Source organism: Saimiri boliviensis, chromosome 5, assembly GCF_048565385.1.
Source record: "Saimiri boliviensis isolate mSaiBol1 chromosome 5, mSaiBol1.pri, whole genome shotgun sequence".
NCBI classification, from domain to species: domain Eukaryota; kingdom Metazoa; phylum Chordata; class Mammalia; order Primates; family Cebidae; genus Saimiri; species Saimiri boliviensis.
Genome location: NC_133453.1, coordinates 231516 through 251949, shown reverse-complemented (window position 1 = coordinate 251949; position 20434 = coordinate 231516). Strand labels below are relative to the sequence as shown.

The window sequence follows — 20434 nt, the reverse complement described above, 5'->3', positions numbered from 1 at the left end:
GCTCTCGCCGCGGCCTCCTCCTCCTGAGGCCCCTTCCTGGCGTCCTCGGCCCCTGCTCTGGGCACCCGGACACCAGTGACTGGGCTGCAGGGCCTGCATGTGGCCCTGGTCTGCTTCCGGAGCTGCAGCACGAGGAGGCGCCCGGCCCAGGTCCCTCCGCAGATGTGAGGATGGGGGGCTGCTTGGGCGATGTGGCCAGGGCGCGCCTCCTCCCCGCGGGTGGGCCACCCTGCTCCAGCCCGCGGTCTGCAGTCCGCCTCTCGGTCCCCATGCAGGTGCAGAAAGTCATGCCCAACGACACGTTCTACTTCTCCATCCTGAGAAACCCTGTGTTCCAGCTGGAGTCCTCCTTCATCTACTACAAAACCTACGCGCCCGCCTTCCAGGGCGCCCCGAGCCTGGACGCGTTCCTGGCCTCGCCGCGGACGTTCTATAACGACAGCCACCTCCTCAGGAACGTCTACGCCAAGAACAACATGTGGTTCGACTTCGGCTTCGACCCCAACGCGCCGGCCGAGGAGGGCTACGTGCGCGCGCGCATCGCGGAGGTGGAGCGGCGCTTCCAGCTGGTGCTCATCGCCGAGCACTTCGACGAGTCCCTGGTGCTGCTGCGGCGCCGGCTGCGCTGGGCGCTGGACGACGTGGTGGCCTTCAGGCTCAACTCCCGCAGCGCGCGCTCCGTGACCCGCCTGGCGCCCGAGACTCGCGAGCGCGCGCGGCGCTGGTGCGCGCTGGACTGGCGCTTGTACCAGCATTTCAACCGCAGCTTCTGGGGGCAGCTGCGCGCCGAGCTGGGCCCACGGCGGCTGCGCGGGGAGGTGGCGCGGCTCCGGACGCGGAGGCGCGAACTCGCGGTCCTGTGCCTGCAGGACGGTGGCGCGCCCCAGAACCGGACGCAGATCCACGACCCGGGCCTGCGCCCCTACCAGCCCGGCGCGGCCGACATCCTGGGCTACAACCTCAGGCCAGGCCTGGACAACCAGACGCGGCGCGTGTGCCAGCGGCTGGTGAGGCCCGAGCTCCAGTACATGGCCCACCTGTACTCCCTGCAGTTCCCGGAGAAGCCCCCCAAGAACATCCCGTAGAGGGGGGAGCGTACAGGGGCGGGGGCCGGGGCCTCCCGCTGACACCAGCCCCTCTCTCTTCGCGGTTGGGAAACCCAGGCTCGCCGGCCCCTGCTCTAAAATGAAGGTGGAGACCCCAGTGAAAAGCCGCCCCCCCACCTCCGTGATCCGCCCAGACCCCTCCCAGAGAGGGTCCTGAGCCCGGGTGGAAGCCCCACCTGGCCCGAGGCTGTGCCTCAGTTCACCGAATAGTACCGAACACGAGGGTGGCGGAGTGAGGGATGTTTGACCACAGGCCAGCACGCTGCCTGGCAGAACCCCATGCCCGTGACCCCGGGACTCCCGACGTGCCTGGCACTGGGGCTGTGGGTTCTCGGAGGAGCTCAGTGTCTCCCCTGGATTTCTCAGCGCTGGCAACAAGGTGCTGGTCCCAGAGACATGCCCAGGCACAGGCAGTGCCACAAAGACCCAGGCTCAGCCCTGCAGCCAGTGATGGGGGAGCCGTGTGGAAGCAGCTCCCATCTTTGGCTATAGGAGGTTTACTTCTGATGGAAGGACGTTTTCTACAGAGAGATGGGACAGCTACTCAAAAGACAGGGGGTGAGGTCGAACTCACCTCCGCAGCCTCTGCTGTCAGGCACAAATGCTGGCGGAGGAGAGGACGTCTGACTCACCAAATGAGGCAGGAGTGGTTGGGGCGCCACACACCCACGGTTGCCTTGGAGGTGGTGCCAGGCGTGGTGCCAGAGGGCAGCTGTGGGCACCATCTTTGTCATTCATCTGGAGGGGCAGAGCCTCCCTGCCTGGCAGGATGTGATCCTGGCTGCTGGGGAGGGGGGTGGTTAACAGGTAAAGGGGTGCACACATGGGGACAAGCCAGTGCCTGGGGCGCCCAGGAAACGCACCTACCTGGCAGCACGTTTGGAAGGCCACCCTCCCTCCCTCAGCCCAGGGACCCCTGCAGGCCTCCCTCCCCGACTCAGCCTAGGGACCCCTGCAGGCCACCCTCCACCCCTCAGCCCAGGGACCCCTGCAGGCCACCCTCCACTCCTCAGCCCAGGGAACCCTGCAGGCCACCCTCCCCTACGCAGCCCAGGGACCCCTGCAGGCCACTCTTCTTGGCTCAGCCCAGGGAGGGCACAGTAGGGCATTCTGCCGGGTAACAGGAAAGCAGGCCCGGGATGAGCCCACAGGCCAATGACAGGAGTCCCAGAAGACAGAAGAGACCACACATGAGAAGGCAGGTCACACAGAGAGCAAAACGTTCCCGGCTAAACCCAGGGCTGGGCTGCGAAGGTGCAGTGAGGAGATGCAGATGCCCTGGGAGGAAGAGTGTTTGTTTCCTTAACGGGTTACAGGGAGAAGGCCTGGGAACGATCGCCAGACCAACTCCAGGTTACAGAGTTTGTCCAGAGCTTGTATCTTCTGAGCTATGTGTCTACGTGTAAGCACACATTTGCCTAAATCAGGCGTCCCCAAACTACAACCCGGCCCGCGGGCCGCATGCAGCCCCCTGAGGCCATTTCTCCGGCCCCCCGCAGCACTTCAGGAAGGGGCGCCTCTTTCATTGGTGGTCAGTGAGAGGAGCACAGGATGTGGCGGCCCTCCGACGGTCTGAGGGACAGTGAACTGGCCCCCTGTGTAATAAGATTGGGGACGCCTGACCTAAAGACACATGGGGTTCAATTCTTCCCGTCTGTAACTGAGGCCTGAGTTCTGAAGCCGCGCCTCTGTAGCCTCAGTCAGTTTACTTAATCTAAATAGGTCCAGGTGCCTGGGTGATTACCCTTATCTTGTCTTCTGCTAAATCATGGAGGTTTGGGGAGTTCCTTCCGACCCCAATAAATTTGTTTGTGGAGGCCTGGGGAGTTTTTTCAGACCCCCAATAAAAGTTGTTTAATCTTAAATGGGTCCTGTTAAGAATGCCTCTGTTGTGTGATCATGCCTCACAGCCCAGGAAAGCGGGGGGCAGAACTCATGGTGGGCTTTTGTTACATCCTGGCCTTTGTATGAGGGCAGCGGCTCTCTCAGCTTTAACATTTAACTTAACCTTCAGTCAGTGTGCTCAAGCGGTTGTTAGGAGGCTTGCGCTGGTGAGACCTGGCTTGCCACAGACACATTTCCCTGAGTTGAAGAAAGACGCAGTTTTCAGCATCCAGTTATTCTCTGAGGATTAGGCAGAACCCTCCGGGCCCCTTGGCATGCATGGTCCCATGACTGAGGGATGGTGGGATGGTGGGTGAGAACAGGATGAGGAGGTGCCGCTTCTAAGCAGGGCTCAGGTTGCCTCTGGGGAGGAGGAGGAGGGTTGGACGAATTGGCCGCTACGGTGGTAGCCCTGTCCTCAGGCTTGGAGCCTGCCCTCAGCCCCACGGGCACTGAAGAAATGAAGTTCCAAGAGTGCTGCACTGTCATTGTCTCTGCCTTCGAGGTTGGCGGAACAGAAACTGGTCCTGTGATTTTGCGTAGAAATTTGGGGGTAATTATGGGGAAGTAAAACTGTATATGGTTTCCAGCTGAGTTTTAGAACAGCCTGTTCAGGGTGCGTGTTGAGAACGGATAGTTAAAATGCCGCAGCATCGCCCAGTCCGGAGAAGCGGGAACGTGGAGAGGCCGAAACTGCTCCTGGGAGAGGCACATCCCAGCGTCCGTGTGAAGCTGGGGTCAGTGTGGGTCCTTGGCTGCCAGAGCTCAGGAAGGAGGTTAAGGAAAGCTTCCCCCAGTGGCTTTCACCCCGCAGGGACAGAGCCTCAGATGTGCCCAGGGACCTCTGGGCAGCCGTGGGCCACGGGGTGACGACTGGGGGTACCTATGGCTGGCACATGCCCGGGTAGATTGCCACTTGTCCAGGCAGGGTGCCCAGGGGAAGTGGGCGATGCCTGAGGGAAGATCTGATTTTTCCAGAGAAGCTGGAAACATGCGCTTTTCTGTGAAATCTCTAGGTTGAAAAAGCTGGCTTGAAAAGCCTCAAGCAGAGGGGGTGAGGTCTGTCCCCCACCCCCGCTCTGTGGGCACAGCCTGGTTAAACAGCCCTGCTCCAGATCCTGCCTCTGTCTCAGGGTGGCTGAGGAGGGGCCTTTGCCAGATGATGTGGGGGCCTGCAGGCCCCGTTTCCCTGTGAGCCTGGGTGCTTAGGAGCGGCCCTGTCAGACTCTCCCAGTCTTGGGGGACAGGAAAAGGGAGATGGCTGCCTGGTTCTGGTCGGGGTGGGGCTTCTGAGAGGAGGGGAGGTTGTCCCTTCCCACCCAGCTGCCCCTGCCCCAGGATTCTTGGCTGTGAGCAGGAGGGCTGCGTGCCATGGCGGAGCCGCCTGCACTCCACACACCGCTCCTGGCCCACGGGGGCCATGCTGGAGATTTGGGAGGAGCTGGGGCCCACCCCTCCCGCTTCCCTCTCTCCCGTGTCCTCCCTGGCCCCCTCCCAGCTCCCTCCAGTAAATCCCATCAGGCCCCCAGGACCTGGGGGGATGACAGGTTTCTCATCTCAGCCTGGAAACCACGTGACCTCCTGCTGCACCTCAGCCTGTCTCCCACCACAGCCCCCGAGATTTCAGAAGCGGCCAAGGACGCCCTTCGCGGGGAATGGGGGGACAGTGCAGAGGGAGGGTGTTCAGGGCCCAGGGAGCCCCCGGAGGCTGCCTCCCTCAGAGCGCACCAGGACCCGCGGCCTTCTCTGAGATTCTGGCCTGGGCAGCAGTCATGCGAGCATCAGTTACCAAGGCTGCCTTGGAAATGGCGGCCTGGGTCGGGCCAGCGAGAACGGGGCTGGCAGGAGTGCTGCGGGGGCGGTTGTGCTGGGGAGGGGTCACCTGGGCCCTAAGAGGCACAGGACATTGGGGTGGGGTGTTGGCCTGCCAGGAGCATGGCTGCAGAGCTGGGGCCCAGCGAGGCGGGTCCTGCACAGCTGTGCTGTGCCAAGGGAGGCCCTGCCCTCGGAGCCCCCCTGCCCGGCCGTGCCTCTGGAGCTGCAGACCCTGTGTCCCCGGGAGGCCGACTCTGGCCCCACAGCCAGGCCTATCTCAGCATGGCCCTTGTTGGAGAGCGAGCCCTGGGTCCTAGGCATCTGTGTTGGCTCTGCTGTCGTGTGGCTCCTGGGTGCCCATCTGCGCCCGTGCCTCTGCTCTGGGCTTCAGTGGAGCCGTGCCACTTGGGAGGCTCCGAGGTCCTGACGTCGCCCTGGGGCGTGGCCAGCTCCCTGGCCTGCCCCCTGCACAGTGAGTCCTTGTCTCTGCTCTGGGCCAGGAGAGGCGGCCACCCATGATGAGCTCTGCAGCCTTCCCGAGGTGGCCGGTGAGTCCCTGCCCTGTGCATTCCCCACGCCCTGACCCTCTACCTTGGTGCTCGGGGCCAGGACCTGCTCCTCAGGCATCCATTTCGCTGGCCGCCCCCTCTGTCTGGGGGGTGGTGGACGAGTCCCCTTGCCAGGCCCTGGGTGGCTGCTCACCCCTCAAACATGGGGCGGGCTGCATGGATCCCGAGGTGCCCTACAGCAAGGGTTCCACACGTGTCTCCCAACGGAGCGGTTTCTTGGCCCATAGGATGGGTGTGACAGTGAGGGTTCCTGAGGGCAGATTCAGGGCGTGTCATGGAGACAGACCGGTTGTGAGGGGCCCAATGCAGCGGGGGGCGGCCCCAGACCACAGGGTCTTTCTGCAGCTGGGCTGGCTGGGGATGCTGCACCAGGTGAAGGGTCTGTGGTTGGAGTCTTTGTCCTGGCCAGAGCACAGGATGCTCACAGTACAGGCTGAGGGTCAGAGCTGCCCGAGGGCCCCCTGCTGGGATTCTGTGCAAAGGGCCTCGTGCTTTACGTGGGTGCCTGTGAAGCCCCTCACCGAGGTGGTCCTGCTCTGCATCTGAGCGGTCCCAGACAAGGAGTGCTGACCCCAGAGGGTGTGTGCAGAGGGCCTGGGCTGACCTCAGGGCCCTGGGGGAGCCCCACAGGACTGGCTGCCAGGGGTGAGGTGTCTGCGACGGCCCCCTGTCGAGCCAGAGTGACCCCCTACAACCTGTCTAGAGGTCCAGGGGCCAGAAGGCCAGGTTCCCCTGGAGGTCCCAGCTTCCTTGGGCCTCGGTTTCCCCTTCTGTGACTCCACACCCCCGAGGAGGGCCCTTTCAAGGAGGGCAGGGGGCACTGATTAATGTCAGGACACAGCTGTCCCAATCAAGCCAAACCCCTGGAATGTGCCGAGCTGGCCATACTGAGCAGTCTGGCCTCTGAGACGGAGGGGCCCTCTGTGGAGCCCAAGCCCTGGCCGTGGCAAGGATACCCCAAGCCACATGTGTGGGAGCCCCATTCCCCTCTGTGGGCCTCAGTTTCCCCTCCGTGCAATGACGGGAGTGATCAGCTGTTCTTGGAGCCTCCTTCCCTCCCTCTCTGTCCCCAGAGTGGGCCGGGCCTCCGGGCTGCAGGGGGGCTGCAGCTGCTTCTGTGGTCCAGGCCTCGGGGAGTGAGCCAAGTGCTGAGAGAATGTCTTGCTTGTGCCTGCTCAGCCCAGAGGGGCACGTGGCGTCTGCACCTGCTTCCCACTTGGCCACAATTGTCCTTTGAGAGCAGAGCCAGGGACTTCCTGGGGACAGGAAGCTGCTCTCAGAAGCCACAAGACTGGCAGGGGGGCTGAGCGGCAGGAAGAGGCCTGCTGGCTGCCCTGTCCCAGAGCCTTTGGGAACAGCGGCCTGGGGCAGAGGTGGCTGGAGGTGGCGGTGTCTGTTTGGGCCTCAGGCGTTGGAGCAAAGCCCGCCCGGGTTTTACCTTTATCCCGGTCTCCATCTGTGGGTGCCGCTGGACTCCTGAGTGTGCGTAGGTCCCGGTCATAGCAGGCCATGTCCCGCCTCCTCCCTTCCCTTCGCCTCCCATCCAGTGCCCCGTGTGCCCAGCCTGGGTGGCTGGCTGTGGCTCTGACCGCTCCATGTCCTGCATGGTGGGCACCGGCACTCCCACCTGTCTGCAACTTTGCCACCGCCCCGCACCAGGCTGTGCGTGCTTATGCCCTGCTCAGCCTGCCTTTGTGTGAGTCAGACCGAGAGGCCCCTGGGAAGGTCCTGCCTGCAGCAAGTAGACCCGATGTGTGCCCCCTAATCCAGGCCCTGCCCTTGTGGGTGCTGCTTGGGAGCAAACACCCAGAACAGCTGCCCGAGTCCCACTCAGCTTGGGGCTTCTGATTCCCAAAGGTGCTTCTCAGGTGCTCCTCGGGTCAGGGCTCTGCAGGCACTAGGGGTGGGGTGAGGGCACTGTGGGGCCAGCTGCCTGTGGGTGGGGGTCCGATCACCCAGCACCTGTCCCCTGTAGGATCCCTGGCTCTGGGCCACTCGATGAGGTTTAGGAAGTGGCAGTGGGTCCCCTGTCCCCAGAGAGCCCCGTGGCTCCCGAGGCTACCTGTGGGTGCACCTCTGTGTCTCTGTTTGCAGTGGCCTCTATTTTGGGAACAAGGAGCTCCTCCTTGTTCGAGATTTTGTGTCCTGATTAACCACATGCTCTCCTGCTGGGTGAATTCTGGATGACCCTGTATCCTAGGCACATGGCTCACAGGGTCCCCAGGGCTCTCTGGCCAGCCTCCCATGTACCCTGGCCCCAACCATCCTGGCAAGGGTCAGCTCCCAGAGTCATATTGAGAGGGAAAGGGGCTGATTCCACAGATATTTGGGGTGCAGTGGCTGTGAAGAGGGTGGGGTAGGGAATGCCCCAGATATTCCTGCACCCCACGGTGGGTGCAGGAAGAGGCTGAGGTGTGGGAAGGGGCTGTGGCTGTCTGTACCTCCTGAGCCGCATCCCCAATCCAGATGGGGGGCAAATGTGGGGCTCCCTGGGCCTGTCTTGCTGACCTGTGGCCCTGCTGTGATCTGCAGAGCATGGGGTCCCCTCGTACCCCTGCGAGGACAGTGCTCTTTGAGCGGGAGAGGACGGGCCTGACCTACCGCGTGCCCTCGCTGCTCCCCGTGCCCCCCGGGCCCACCCTGCTGGCCTTTGTGGAGCAGCGGCTCAGCCCCGATGATGCCCACGCCCACCGCCTGGTGCTGAGGAGGGGCACACTGGCCCGGGGCTCTGTGCAGGTAAGTGGCCGGGTTGGCTGGGGCTGCATTCCCCGGGGGGCGGGGTCTGTTTGGGTGGCAGGCAGGTGGGTGGCCAAGGTGGAGATGAGCAAACCAGGCTCAGCTCTCCCAAGGTGCCCTGCAGGGGCTGCGCCCAGGTCCCTGGACATCCTGGCCAGCGGCACTTCCTCCTCTGGGCAGTGGGGTGCCCTGCACGTGCTGGGGACGGCGGCCCTGGCGGAGCACCGGTCCATGAACCCCTGCCCCGTGCACGACGCTGCGACAGGCACCGTCTTCCTCTTCTTCATTGCGGTGCTGGGTCACACGCCCGAGGCCGTGCAGATCGCCACAGGCAGGAACGCCGCACGACTCTGCTATGTGACCAGCCATGACGCAGGCCTCACGTGGGGCAGCGCCCGGGACCTCACCGAGGAGGCCATCGGCAGTGCTGTGCAGGGTAGGTGGGCAGGGCAGGTGGGCAGGGCAGGTGGGCAGGGCAGGTGGGCACGGTAGGTGGGCAGAGTAGGTGGGCAGGGCAGGTGGGCATGGTAGGTGGGCACAGCAGGTGGGCAGGGCAGGTGGGCAGGGCACTGGTCTGGGTCCCTTTGATTGACCACGGTCCACACAGAAGATCCCAGCTGGAAATTTCCATTCTGCCCACCCCTGCCCCTGCCTTCAGCCACAAGAAGACCAACCATCCCTCTCCCCAGGACTGTCCTGTGCCAGGCAAACGGGTATTGGTCGTCCCCCCAGCACCCGGTGGGCAGGAGCAGGCATGGCTGACGCAGGACTGTCATCCCCCCGGGTCATGCCTGTATCTGCAGAGGAGCGGGCTGGACGCTGAGGTGTCTCTTGGCCCCCAAACCAACAGCCACGCCCCCTTACCCTTTCCTCTCCTCTTCACTCCCTTCTCACCCTGCCTGGAGCCTGGCCAGGCCTCGCCCACAGCTTTCCCTCCACCCTGTCCCCTGCGGCTATCTGACCCTGGCATGTGGGAGCCACACCAGGGAGTGGAGCGGACACATGGCTGACCCAGGGACTCTGCCGCAGGGCCTCACGCCCCTGCTGCCCTCTGCTCTCTGTGTGGGCACTGCTCACCAGTCTCCCTGGGTGCTGTCCACCTGGGCTTGGGGCTGGCTGCCGGAGGAGCCGGGACGCATGTGTTCCTGGGCACCTGCTAAGGGCTGTGAGAGGCTTGTCCAGCTCGGGAGGACTCAGGGCGGCTGGGATGAGTCGTGTGGAAAGGCGGTTGGCGAGTGACCGTCCTGACCCGAGGCACCAGCCCCTTCTTCCCCTTCCTTCTGTGCCTCCCTCCGTCTCCCCACCTCAGGTAACCAGCAGCCCCTCCACCCCTACTTCTCTCCGCAGATTGGGCCACGTTTGCGGTGGGCCCGGGCCATGGCGTGCAGCTGCCTTCTGGCCGCCTGCTGGTGCCCGCCTACACCTACCGCGTGGACCGCCGAGAGTGTTTTGGCAAGATCTGCCGGACCAGCCCCCACTCCTTCGCCTTCTACAGCGATGACCACGGCCGCACCTGGCGCTGCGGAGGCCTCGTGCCCAACCTGCGCTCAGGCGAGTGCCAGCTGGCGGCAGTGGATGGGGGGCAGGCCGGCAGCTTCCTCTACTGCAACGCCCGGAGCCCCCTGGGCAGCCGCGTGCAGGCGCTCAGCACCGACGAGGGCACCTCCTTCCTGCCCGCAGTGCGCGTGACCACCCTGCCTGAGACTGCCTGGGGCTGCCAGGGCAGCATCGTGGGCTTCCTAGCCCCCACTCCCAGCAGGCCACGGGATGGCGGATGGTCAGTGGGCCCTGGGAGTGACCCCCACCCTCCACGCCTCCGTCCTGGAGTCCTTGAACCCCCCGAAGAGGCTGCTGAAGACCCCCGTGGAGGCCAGGTGCCTGGAGGGCTCTTCAGCCATCCGCAGCCTCAGGGGGACGGCCCCAGGCCTGGGGTCAGCGGAGATGTGGGGTCCTGGACCCTGGCGCCCCCAGCGCCCTCTGCCACCACGCCCCAGAGCCCCACATGGCTGCTGTACTCCCACCCCGTGGGCCGCAAGGCTCGCCTGCACATGGGCATCCGCCTGAGCCGGTCCCCACTGGACCCGAACAGCTGGACGGAGCCCTGGGTGATTTACGAGGGTCCCAGTGGCTACTCTGACCTGGCATCCATTGGGCTGGCCCCTGGCGGGGCCCTGGTCTTTGCCTGCCTTTTTGAGAGCGGGGCCAGGACCTCCTATGAGCAGATTTCCTTCTGCACATTCTCCCTACACGACGTCCTAGAGAACGTGCCTGCTGGCCCCCAGCTGCCCACCCTGGGAGACAAGCCTTGGGGGCACTGCTGGCCCTCCTGACAGGCCTCCAGGACATGCCCATGCCCCTTGGGTGCCCGGGGAGGAGGGGTGGAATATGCTGGGGTGCCCCAGGATGGATGTGGGGGGTCCTGGGGAGGACCCTGTGGGTGAGGAACAAGTTGCTCCTCAGAGCTCTCAGGCAGGGGCTGCTCTTTAGGAAGGGGAACAGGGGCTGGGGGTGAGCAGGGCGGGGTGGGGGCAGGCACTGGGCCCTGGGCGACACCCCACAGCTCCCTCCGAGGCTGCCAGGGCCATGGTGGAACCTCAGGTGTCCCAGGGTGTGGCTGTTGGTCCAAAGTACTTGCTTCCTTGTTGCCTTCTGGCCAGAAATAAACGGATTGTGCTTGTGTCTGGGTAGATGTTTCTTTCCATTCCTTGTCAGGTTCAAGCCCTGGGGAGGGTAGCTCTGCTCCAGCCCACCTCTCTGACCCCCACTACAGAATCTCGCTGCCTTAGCAAAATTCTGCTCCTAACTGTCCCGGAGCCGGCAGAGGAGGGCGCGGAGAGGGACGCGGCGTCGACCGTCAGCCTCCTGTGTCCGGGATTTGCCTGTGGTCTGCCGGGCTCTCGGAACTTCCTGCTGGAGGAGCAGGAGGCAGGGCCTCTCCCAGCAGAGCTGGACACCAGGAGGGAGTCACCTTCCAGGGTCAGCCCAGTATCCCGCTCCCTGAACCCACCCTGGAGGGGCTTGGGCTCCACTGGGGCTGTTTCCCCAGGGAAGTTCCTTTTCATTTCTTCTCCTTTTAAAGTCTTCCTTTCTAGTGATAAAAGCAACATATGCTCACTGTAGAAAATCTGGAAAATAGGCCTGGCGCCATGGCTCACGCCTGTAATTTCAGCACTTCGGGAGGCCAAGGCTGGTGGATCACCTGAGGTCAGGAGTTCGAGACCAGCCTGGCCAAAATGGTGGAACCCGGTCTCTACTAAAAATACAAAAATTAACTAGGCGTGGTGGTGGGCACCTGTCATCCCAACTACTTGGGAGGCTGAGGCAGGAGAATCACTTGAACCTGGGAAGCGGAGGTTGCAGTAAGCTGAGATCACATGCTGGGTGCATTCTGTCATGCGTGTGTCCTGTGGGAGTCTGGGGTATGTGTGGATCACGTGCTGGGTGCATTGTCATGTGTGTGTCCTATGGGAATCTGGGGCGTATGTGGATCACGTGCTGGGTGCATTCTGTCATGTGTGTGTCCTATGGGAGTCTGGGGTGTATGTGGATCACGTGCTGGGTGCATTGTCATGTGTGTGTCCTGTGGGAGTCTGGGGTATGTGTGGATCACGTGCTGGGTGCATTCTGTCATGTGTGTGTCCTATGGGAATCTGGGGCGTATGTGGATCACGTGCTGGGTGCATTCTGTCATGTGTGTGTCCTATGGGAATCTGGGGTATGTGTGGATCACGTGCTGGGTGCATCCTGTCATGCGTGTGTCCTGGCTCATGGCTAGCAGGGTTATCACAGTCTACTCTTCTGCCTTCAGATTTGAACTAAAGGAACCACAGGCCTCTCTGGGGTTCTGCAGTCTGTGGAGCCCATAGCAACTCTGCACGACCCATTCTTCGTCATTCCCTTCTACACTGGGGTGAGCAGCATCCCCACATTCATGTCTGCCTGGAAGCTCAGACTGTTACTTTATTTGGAAATGGGGCCTTTGCAGACGTGATGGAGGTATGAGGAGGTCACAGTGGGTGCTACGGGTTTAACCCAGTGACCACTATCCTTGTGAGCCACAGACACAGGGCGATGCCATATCAAGGCGGAGGCAGAAGCTGCAGTGACGCTGCCACCAGCCACGGAGGCCAGGGGCCACCCGGAGCTGGAAGAGGCCAGGAGGACCTGGTGCTGGAGCCCTCAGAGAGGGTGTGGCTCTGTCCCCCGTGGCGTCAGACTCGGCCTCCAGAGCCTCGAGAGGACTTGCTCTTTCGCTTCAGCCGAAGGTCAGGGGATTTGTTGCAGCAACCCAGGAAGCAGCACACCTTCCCACCTTTGCCATCTGTCCCTCCTCCGTCCACAGGGGCCTCAGACCCCAGGGGGTCCCGGTCGTTGCTGCCTGGCCGTGTGCAGCCTGTGTCAGATGGACTCGGGCTGGAGGCCCGGCCTCCTGGAGCTCCGGTCGCCGTGACAGAGCCTCTCAGTGACCCGGGCTGCCTGTGGCTGGAGAACCGTACGAGGCTGGGGTTGGGTCGAATCCGAAGAAGGGGCTGGAGCTGGCCTTGCCACGGGTCTCACCCAGCAGCCGTGACCTCCTCAGGTTGGGCCCAGGGCTCTGAGGTCCTGGCTCCTCCAGGTCTGAGCAGCTGTTCAGGACTCGGGAGGCTCTGCCAGGTGTGATCCTCAGACTGGGAGAGGGTGTGTGGGGAGGCTGCCCGGTCCAGGCCAGTTTGAACCCTTCCTCCTGCCCTCCTGCCCCAACTGCAGCAGGACCTGCTAGGGCTCAGGACCTCTGGTGTCTGCGGGTGGAGGTTGCTGTGCCTGGGGACAGTCCTTCCTCACGGCTGCATGAGTCCCTCTGGCATCCTGGGTAGCCTATGCCTCCGGAGAGACCAGACCCTAACCCCAACCACGCGGAGCTCCCGAGCTCCCGGGGCATCTGACCAGCTCCTGCAGCCCCTGCCCCACCTCTGCGCTCCCTCCAGCTGCTCTCTCAGCCCCTTTTCCTTCCTTCCACCATTGTCGCTCCCCTTCCCCCCTCCCTGCAAATCCCATATGGAATTGTCCTTCCCAGCTGTGGACGTGGGCCCTGGCGGGAGGTGACTGGATCACGGGGGGCAGATTCTCATGAAGGGTTTATCCACGTCCCCTCGGTGCTATCCTCACAATGCAGTTTCCTGAGACCTGGTTGTTTAAAGCGTGTGGGACCTCCCTGCCTTGTTCACACTCTCTCTGTGTGACCTGTGACTCGCCTGCTCCGTTTTCTCTTCCACCAGGATTGTAAGTTTCCTGGGGCTGTAGGGTCCAGCCCTGCACGGTTCTGTGAGCTGCTCCCAGCTGGTGAGGAGACGAGAAATTGCAGAAATAAAAGACACAAGACAAAGATAGAGAAAAGAGAGTTTGGGCCCAGGTGTCCACTGCTGCCCAGATCTCCGAGACCAGCAGTGGCCCCGAGCGCCGGGTCGCTCTCACTTTCCTTGAGTTGCAAATCCGGGGGCAGGGTAGGTGGGGCGTGGCCTCGGTGGTCGGAGACTGGGGGCAGGTGGACGGGGCGTGGCCTCGGTGGTCGGAGTCTGGGGGCAGGTGGATGGGGCGTGGCCTCGGTGGTCGGAGACTGGGGGCAGGTGGATGGGGCGTGGCCTCGGTGGTCGGAGACTGGGGGCAGGTGGACGGGGCGTGGCCTCGGTGGTCGGAGACTGGGGGCAGGTGGACGGGGCATGGCCTCGGTGGTCGGAGACTGGGGGCAGGTGGATGGGGCGTGGCAGTGGTAGTGTCAGGTGCATCACGCGTCATTCAGGTAGGGGCTCAGGAATTTCTGGCACCCGAAGTGAGGTAAGGAGCATCACGCATCAGCACCTTTTCCATCTTACCGAGAAAGAACTAAAACACTGAGATTTGTATTACTATAACCGATTTTCTCTTCTAAGAAAAAAGGAACCAGGTGCAGAAGCAGAACGTGAGAGTGGACGTGGAACGTGACCGCTCACGCACAGCCTCACATAGGGACAGTTAAGCCCCCGGATGTCTGCGGGCCTCCTGACAGCCGTCAGGCCGACCACAAGAGCTTGGAGGAGCGGCGTTTTCTCCTGACCTCCCCAGGAAGGCGATGTCCCGGTCATCTTGGACCTCTCCTCCCCCAGCTGGCTAAACAGCTTTGGGGTGCTTTCCACAGCCGAGGCGCCCTCCAGAAGCCCTTCTGCGGGTGTGACAGGGGGCTGAGAACATCTTGCCTCAGGGTCATTCATCTCACAGTGTCACCCCAGGTTCACACTTCCGGCCTGAGAGGCATTACTAAAAGAATTAAGATTAAAAAAAAAAAAAAAAGAATTAAGATCACCTATGAATAACTAAGGTCACATACGAATAGCTAATAACGACTAAGGTTTTATTTCTGGTTACGTTCTTCATTATTTATATGGAAATAGGCTGAGGCTTTTTGCTCCTGCCTCGGGGTTTATGGGATCTTCCCGCTCTGTCTGCCTCGCCAGAAGCAGAGCCAATGCCAGACCACGCTTCCTGTCTAGCCTGCAGAACCGGAGCCGTTTAAACTTCTTTAGGAATCGCCTAGCCTCAGGTGCTCCTTCATGGCAGGGTGTGGGGTGACGCCTGCTGCTGTCCCCAGGCCGGGCCAGGCCATGGCTCAGGAACGGCTGGGAACATGGTACCAGGGCAGAGGCAGGGCTCTGTCGTGAGGTCAGGATGTCTAGGTGGCTCCTTCCTAACCCTCAGCCTTTTGGCTCTTGTCCTGGCTTACTGGGCTGGTAAGGGCTTCCAGGAAGACGTTAAACAGCTCTGATGTCTGACAGGCCAAACGAGGCCCAGAAGCCATCTGTGTCCTCACTCGGGGGCTGCAGCGTGGTGACCTCATGTTGAAGGGCTGCACCGAGGGGGCCAGCTGGGGTCTTGAGGTGGGAGGTCACCCTGGTCATTGGGTGGGCCCAAGGTCTCACAAGGGTCCTTATTGGAGGGGACAGAGGCTGGGAGAGGAGAGAAGACACCTTGGGGCTGGGTTTGAAGATGGAGGAGGGGCCACAGCTGAGGAGCTGGTGGCCTTTGGAAGCTGGAAGAGGCGGGAAGTAATGTCCCCACAGCCTGCAGAGGAACCAGCCCCGTGGACCCTCTGATGTTGGCCCAGGGAGGCCATGACCTACCCCGGGTCTCCAGAACCACTGTGGACGTGTTTGTGTCGTTTCAAGCTCCAGGTCTGTGTGATTTGCTACGCAGCCTCGGGAAACAGCTGTGTGGACACCAGGGCCCTGCGCTGTTCCCGCCTTCTGGGCTCCAGGACCTGGGCATCCGGCCTCTTAACTGTCCGCATGGCACTCTGCTGAGCCCTCTCCTCCTGTTCCTGTCTGTGCTACATTCTGGTTGTTTTTTTTTTTTCCCAGTTCACCAATTCTCTCCTTGCTGGGAGTTACTCTCTTGCTCCCTCTCTCCCTCTCCACCCTTTCTCTACCCTTGTCTGTCTCTGAGTCTGTCTCTGTGTCTCTGACTCTCTCTGTCTCTGACTCTGTGTCTCTGACTCTCTGTGTCTCTGAGTCTGTCTCTCTCTGTGTCTCTGACTCTGTCTCTGTCTCTGTGTCTCTGACTCTGTGTCTCTGAGTCTGTCTCTCTCTGTGTCTCTAACTCTCTCTGTCTCTCTGTCTGAATCTCTGTGTCTCTGACTCTCTGCATCTCTGTCTCTCTGTCTCTGACTCTGTCTCTCTATGCATCTCTCTCTGTCTCTGTCTCTCTGACTCTCTGTCTCTGAGACTATCTCTGTGTCTCTGTCTCCCTGTGTCTCTCCCTTTCTGTTCTTCTCCACAACGTTCTCGTTTAACTTTCTGCCCGTGCTGTGTGTGTGCAGAGGGGAGAGCAGGAAGCGCTTGGGCGTTTGCAGAAGGCTCGCGAAGGCCCTGGGCTTCATGTGCGTCACTCATTTAATCTGAAATAAAGCCTGTGGGGTGGAGAACATTTCTATCTTCCAGATGCGGAGATCAAGGCCCAGCAAGTCCTCTGTTGCTCACTGGGTAGAGACGATCTCACAGCCGTTTCCATTTCATGTGACTAAGAAGGTTACGATGGCCCCAAACACTTGCTTCATTTGCTCAAACCAGAGTGTCCTCCCACCCCATTCTGTCCCTGGGGTAACGCTCCACAGCTTTCCCCAAACGCACGCAAGTGAAATGTAAAAACGTGTGTGTGTGTCTCCCGTTTCTCCCACAGTGGGACCGTTAGCTGCTATCACTGTGCAGTGATGCCGCCCCTGCAGGCCAAGGCTTCGGCCCCCAGTGGTGTCTCCAGACACTTGTGCCTGACCCCTCATGCTCAGCTGTTCTTGCTCCTTGAGGTGTTGCTCCTGAGGAGTCCCGAGCTGACTTCCCACTGCAACTGTCACCCCGGAGCTTGACCAAAGACAGCATCATCTTTCAAGCTCTGTCCCCAGGCTGGAGTGCAGTGGCTGGATCTCGGCTCACCACAGCCTCTGTCTCCCAGCTCAAGTGATTCTCCTGCCTCAGCCTCCGGAGTAGCTGGAGTTACAGGCATTCACCACCACGCTTGGCTAATTTTTGTATTTTTGGTAGAGACAGGGTTTCACCATGTTGGCCAGGCTGGTCTCGAACTCCTGACCTCAGGTGATCCACCTGCCTCGGCCTCCTAAAGTGCTGGGATTACAGGCGTGAGCTGCCGTGCCAGGCTTCATTCTTCTTAATACTAGCGTGAGAGCTGCTGGGGGGAGTGTGGATGGTGCAGCTGCTGTGGAAAACAGTAGCCAGCTCATTTCTCAGAAACTTACAGATGGAATTTCTGTATGAGCCAGCAGTTACCCAGCAGAACTGAAGGCAAGGTCTCAGAGATTTGTGTGCACCCAGGTTCATGGCAGCGTTATTCACGATAGCTAAATTGCGGAAGGAGCTGAAGTGTCCATTGACGGATAAATGAACAAACGTGGTCCGTCCATACAAGGGAACCTGATTCTGTCTTAGGAAGAAAGGGATTCCGACAGTTATGATGACATGGATGGACCCCTGAGGATGTTACGCTGAGTGAAATAGGCCAGTCACAAAAGGCGAATATCTTATGATTCTACTCAGATGTGGTCCCTGGAGGGGTCAAATTCCTAGAGACAGAAATTAGAATGGTGGCTGCCAGAAGCTGGGGAGGCGGAGTGGTGTGTTTAATGAAGGCAGAGCTTCAGTTCTTCAAGATAGAAAGTTCTGAAGATGGATGGTGGTGATCGTGGCCCAACATTGGGAGTTAGTTTAACACCATTGAACCAGCCACTTAAAAATGGTTAAGGGTGTATTTTATGTTATGTGTATTTTACCACATAGAAAACATTAGCCAAAAACTTGCATGATGTGCCCTATAGTATAGATGTGCTATCATTTAGTCCATATTTTCTTATCGAGGGGAATTCAGATCGTTTCTAGTTTTTTTTTCCCTTACTATTACAAAAATAGCTTACAGTAAATATTCTTGAACATAGGTCCTGACAAATTAGAATTTTGATTTCTGTAGGATAGATTCCCAGATGTGGGTGACTATCATTTTAATTTTACTAGGGAATTCTTTCTCATAGGAAACAGCCACCCCGTCCCATCAGGGCTGCATGGGAAGGCCTCTTTCCCTTCACATTATCTGCCTTTTGACTTTCCTTTTTTTTGAGATGGAGCTTCATTCTTGTTGCCCAGGCTGGAGTGCAATGGCACGATCTCGGCTCACCGCAACCTTCGCCTCCCAGGTTCAAGCAATTCTCCTGGCTCAGCCTCCCAAGCAGCTGGGACTACAGGGGTGCGCCACCACGCCCGGTTAATTTTTTATTTTTAATAGAGACAGGGTTTCTCCATGTTGGTCAGGCTGGTCTCGAACTCCTGACCTCAGGTGATTTGCCCACCTCGGCCTCCCACAGTGCTGGGATTACAGGTGTGAGCCACTGTGCCTGGCCTTTACTGTTTTTCCAATGTGATGGGTGCCCCATGGCATTTCCCAGTCCTGGGTGCAGAGCAGGTGAGCATGAGCTTCTTGGCTAAACAGCAGGATCCTAACCTCCCCTTCCATGCTTGCTAATTTCCCTTTTCTTTGCCAGAAAACATGCTTCTATTAGGCTCCATGCAATAGGAAGTCTCCACTACCATATTTGAGGGGGTGTCCTTAATAGCTGGCATCTGCAAAACAAAACAAAACAAAACCAAGGCCTAGTGTGGTGGCTTACGCCTATCAACCAAGCACTGTGGGAGGCCCAGGCGGGTGGGAGTCAGGAGTTTGAGACCAGCCTGGCCCCTACTAAAAATGTTTCTATTTTTAGTAGAGACAGGGTTTCACCATGCTGGCCTGGCTGGTCTCGAATTCCTGAAGTCAGGTGACCTGCTCGTCTCGGGTTCCCAAGGTGCTGGGATTACAGGCGTGAGCCGCCACACCCGGCCTATTGGTTCTATTTCTCCGGAGACCCCTCACTACTACAGGTACGCCTCCCCGGCCTCAGTTTCCCCTTCTGTCCATCAGTGAGGCTGGAGGCTGCCGGCTGTCATGGGCCGTGAGCTCATACCCGGCCCTCCTGCCCCTGCCCCTGCTCCTGGGGCAGCCTGTACAGGCCAGGCAGTGGTCGAGGCCCACCCTCCGCACCCGGCCTCTGCGGTTCAGCGGCCGACCTCTCAGCCCAGAAATGGAAACTTTTTCTCTTCCAAAACGGAAAGTGTCACCATTAAACTCTCACTTCCCACTGGCTCCCCCGGCTGGCCCCGACCCCCACCGTCTGCTTTCTCTGCCTGTGAACTGGCCATTCTGGGAAACCGTGTGCGTGGAGTCACACGGTGTCCGTCCTTTTGTGGCTGCGTGCCTCGGCGTGGCGTCCTCGAGGCTCCTCCACCCTGCGGCGGGTGTGGGAACCCCTTCTGCCTAAGGCTGAGTGATCCTACCCTGCAGTGGACACGGGCCGCCGTTGTGAATTGTGCTGCTGTCGGTGTGGTGCACAAACGTCCATCTTTTTAAGGCTAAGAACTATTCCATGTACGTAATAATTGGGTTTTGTAGTTTAAATTGAGATAAACTTAAGACCTCGAACCAACCTTGGATTCTGTGGCCAAGCAGTGGGTGGACGATGGTGCCCCGTGCCCCGGGCAGGCGTCCTGCTCTCTCACAGCGCCGGCCAGCGCCCCAGCAGCGTCCCCTCGGGCCACACCCCTGGACGAACACAGGGGCCCCCGACTGGCGGGTGGGGCAGCCTGACCGGGGTCAGAGGTATGAGGAGAAAACAGAAGGGGCGCGACTGTGCCACAGCTGAGGGGGCCACGGCGACTGTGTGATCACACGGCCTCGGTCACCCTCTGGAGGACCCGCCACATCCTGAACTCTCCGGAAACTCAGGAGCCTCACCCAGACGCAAAGTGAGGTTGGTCCACGCTGGAGTCCTGACCCAGGAGGGCTGAGGCCTCCAGGACTCACCGCGCAGCCCCCGGGGCCTTGGCGCCGCAATCAGGTCGCCCGAGGAGCACCGGCTGGGAGCCCTGCCCTGAGCCCCGCCCGGTCCCCTGGAGCCTGCGCTCCATCCACGCGGCCTGCAGGACCTGCGTCCCAGCGCAGACCCGGACGGGGTGAGCGGGGAGAGCCGGGGCGGCGCTGCCGGGCGCGGTGGGGGGCGCTGCGGGGCCGGGGGGCGCGGGAAGAGCGCGCGGGCTGCGGGGGCGGGGCGCGGGCCAGGCTCCGGGGGCCGAGGCGGGGGTCGGGCCGCCCCTTCCAAGCGCCGAGCCCCCCGCGCCCCGCCCCCGCGCCCACGCCACGACTGTCCGGGGAGCCCCGAGCCGGCCACCCCCGGGCGCTCCTGAGGCCGCGGCGGTGCCTGCGAGGCGGGGACGACCCGCCCGGGGCGCGTGGGTGGCGGGAGCGCAGCCGGCTGCGACGCGGCGGGCGCCGGGGACGGAAAAAGTGAGTGCGCGGCGCTGGGCGGCCTGACGGGAAGGCGGGGGGCGCAGCGCCGACGGCGCCGCGTGGTCTCCGCGGCCGCCATGGAGCGCGCCCGGCCCGGGGCCGCACCGCCTCCTCCCTCCCGCCCGCTCCAGCATCGATCTGAGCTCCTGTCTCCTAAGCGGACTCGGGTGTGTCGGTCGGTTCCGCCGTTTCCTTTCTGAGACCGGGTCTCGTCCGACGCCGGGGCTGGGGGCGGCGGCGCCTCCGTGTCTCGCTGCGGCCACGACCCTGGGCTCCAGGGACCCTCCCCTCGGCCTCCCGAGGAGCCCGGGCTGCACCTGGATGCTTTTTAAACTTCTCTCCGGAGGCAGGGCCTCCGTTTGCTGCCCAGGCTGGTCTCGAACTCCTGCGCTCAAGCGACCCTCCCCTCGGCCTCCCCGAGTGCTGGGATGACCGGCC

The 20434-nt window shown here is 61.3% G+C and overlaps 2 protein-coding genes across 6 annotated transcripts in view; both read left to right on the top strand.

Moving 5' to 3' along the window:
- The window catches only part of GAL3ST2 (galactose-3-O-sulfotransferase 2), a 30829-nt gene extending 27858 nt beyond the window's left edge, over positions 1–2971 (top strand). For all 5 annotated transcript variants that reach the window (XM_074398699.1, XM_003936781.4, XM_039469567.2 and 2 more), the window contains one exon: positions 276–2971. In XM_074398699.1, coding sequence (XP_074254800.1) covers positions 276–1085 — 810 coding nt within the window. In that variant the 3' untranslated portion in view covers positions 1086–2971. The remainder of the gene's footprint in view (positions 1–275) is intronic.
- Positions 2972–5287: 2316 nt separating this feature from the next.
- On the top strand, positions 5288–13592 carry NEU4 (neuraminidase 4). The gene is made up of 4 exons (XM_039469978.2): positions 5288–5353; positions 7907–8110; positions 8291–8546; positions 9458–13592. The coding sequence occupies exons 1-4, from the start codon at positions 5321–5323 to the stop codon at positions 10438–10440; spliced, it is 1476 nt and encodes a 491-aa protein (XP_039325912.1). The 5' UTR covers positions 5288–5320; the 3' UTR covers positions 10441–13592.
- Positions 13593–20434: the final 6842 nt, after the last annotated feature.

Excerpts from the sequence above, each read along its gene's own strand:
- NEU4 (XM_039469978.2), top strand. The coding sequence starts at position 5,321 with ATGATGAGCTCTGCAGCCTTCCCGAGGTGGCCG. Across the intron at positions 5,354-7,906 it reads CAGCCTTCCCGAGGTGGCCG|AGCATGGGGTCCCCTCGTAC; the intron begins GTGAGTCCCTGC and ends TGTGATCTGCAG. Across the intron at positions 8,547-9,457 it reads CATCGGCAGTGCTGTGCAGG|ATTGGGCCACGTTTGCGGTG; the intron begins GTAGGTGGGCAG and ends TTCTCTCCGCAG.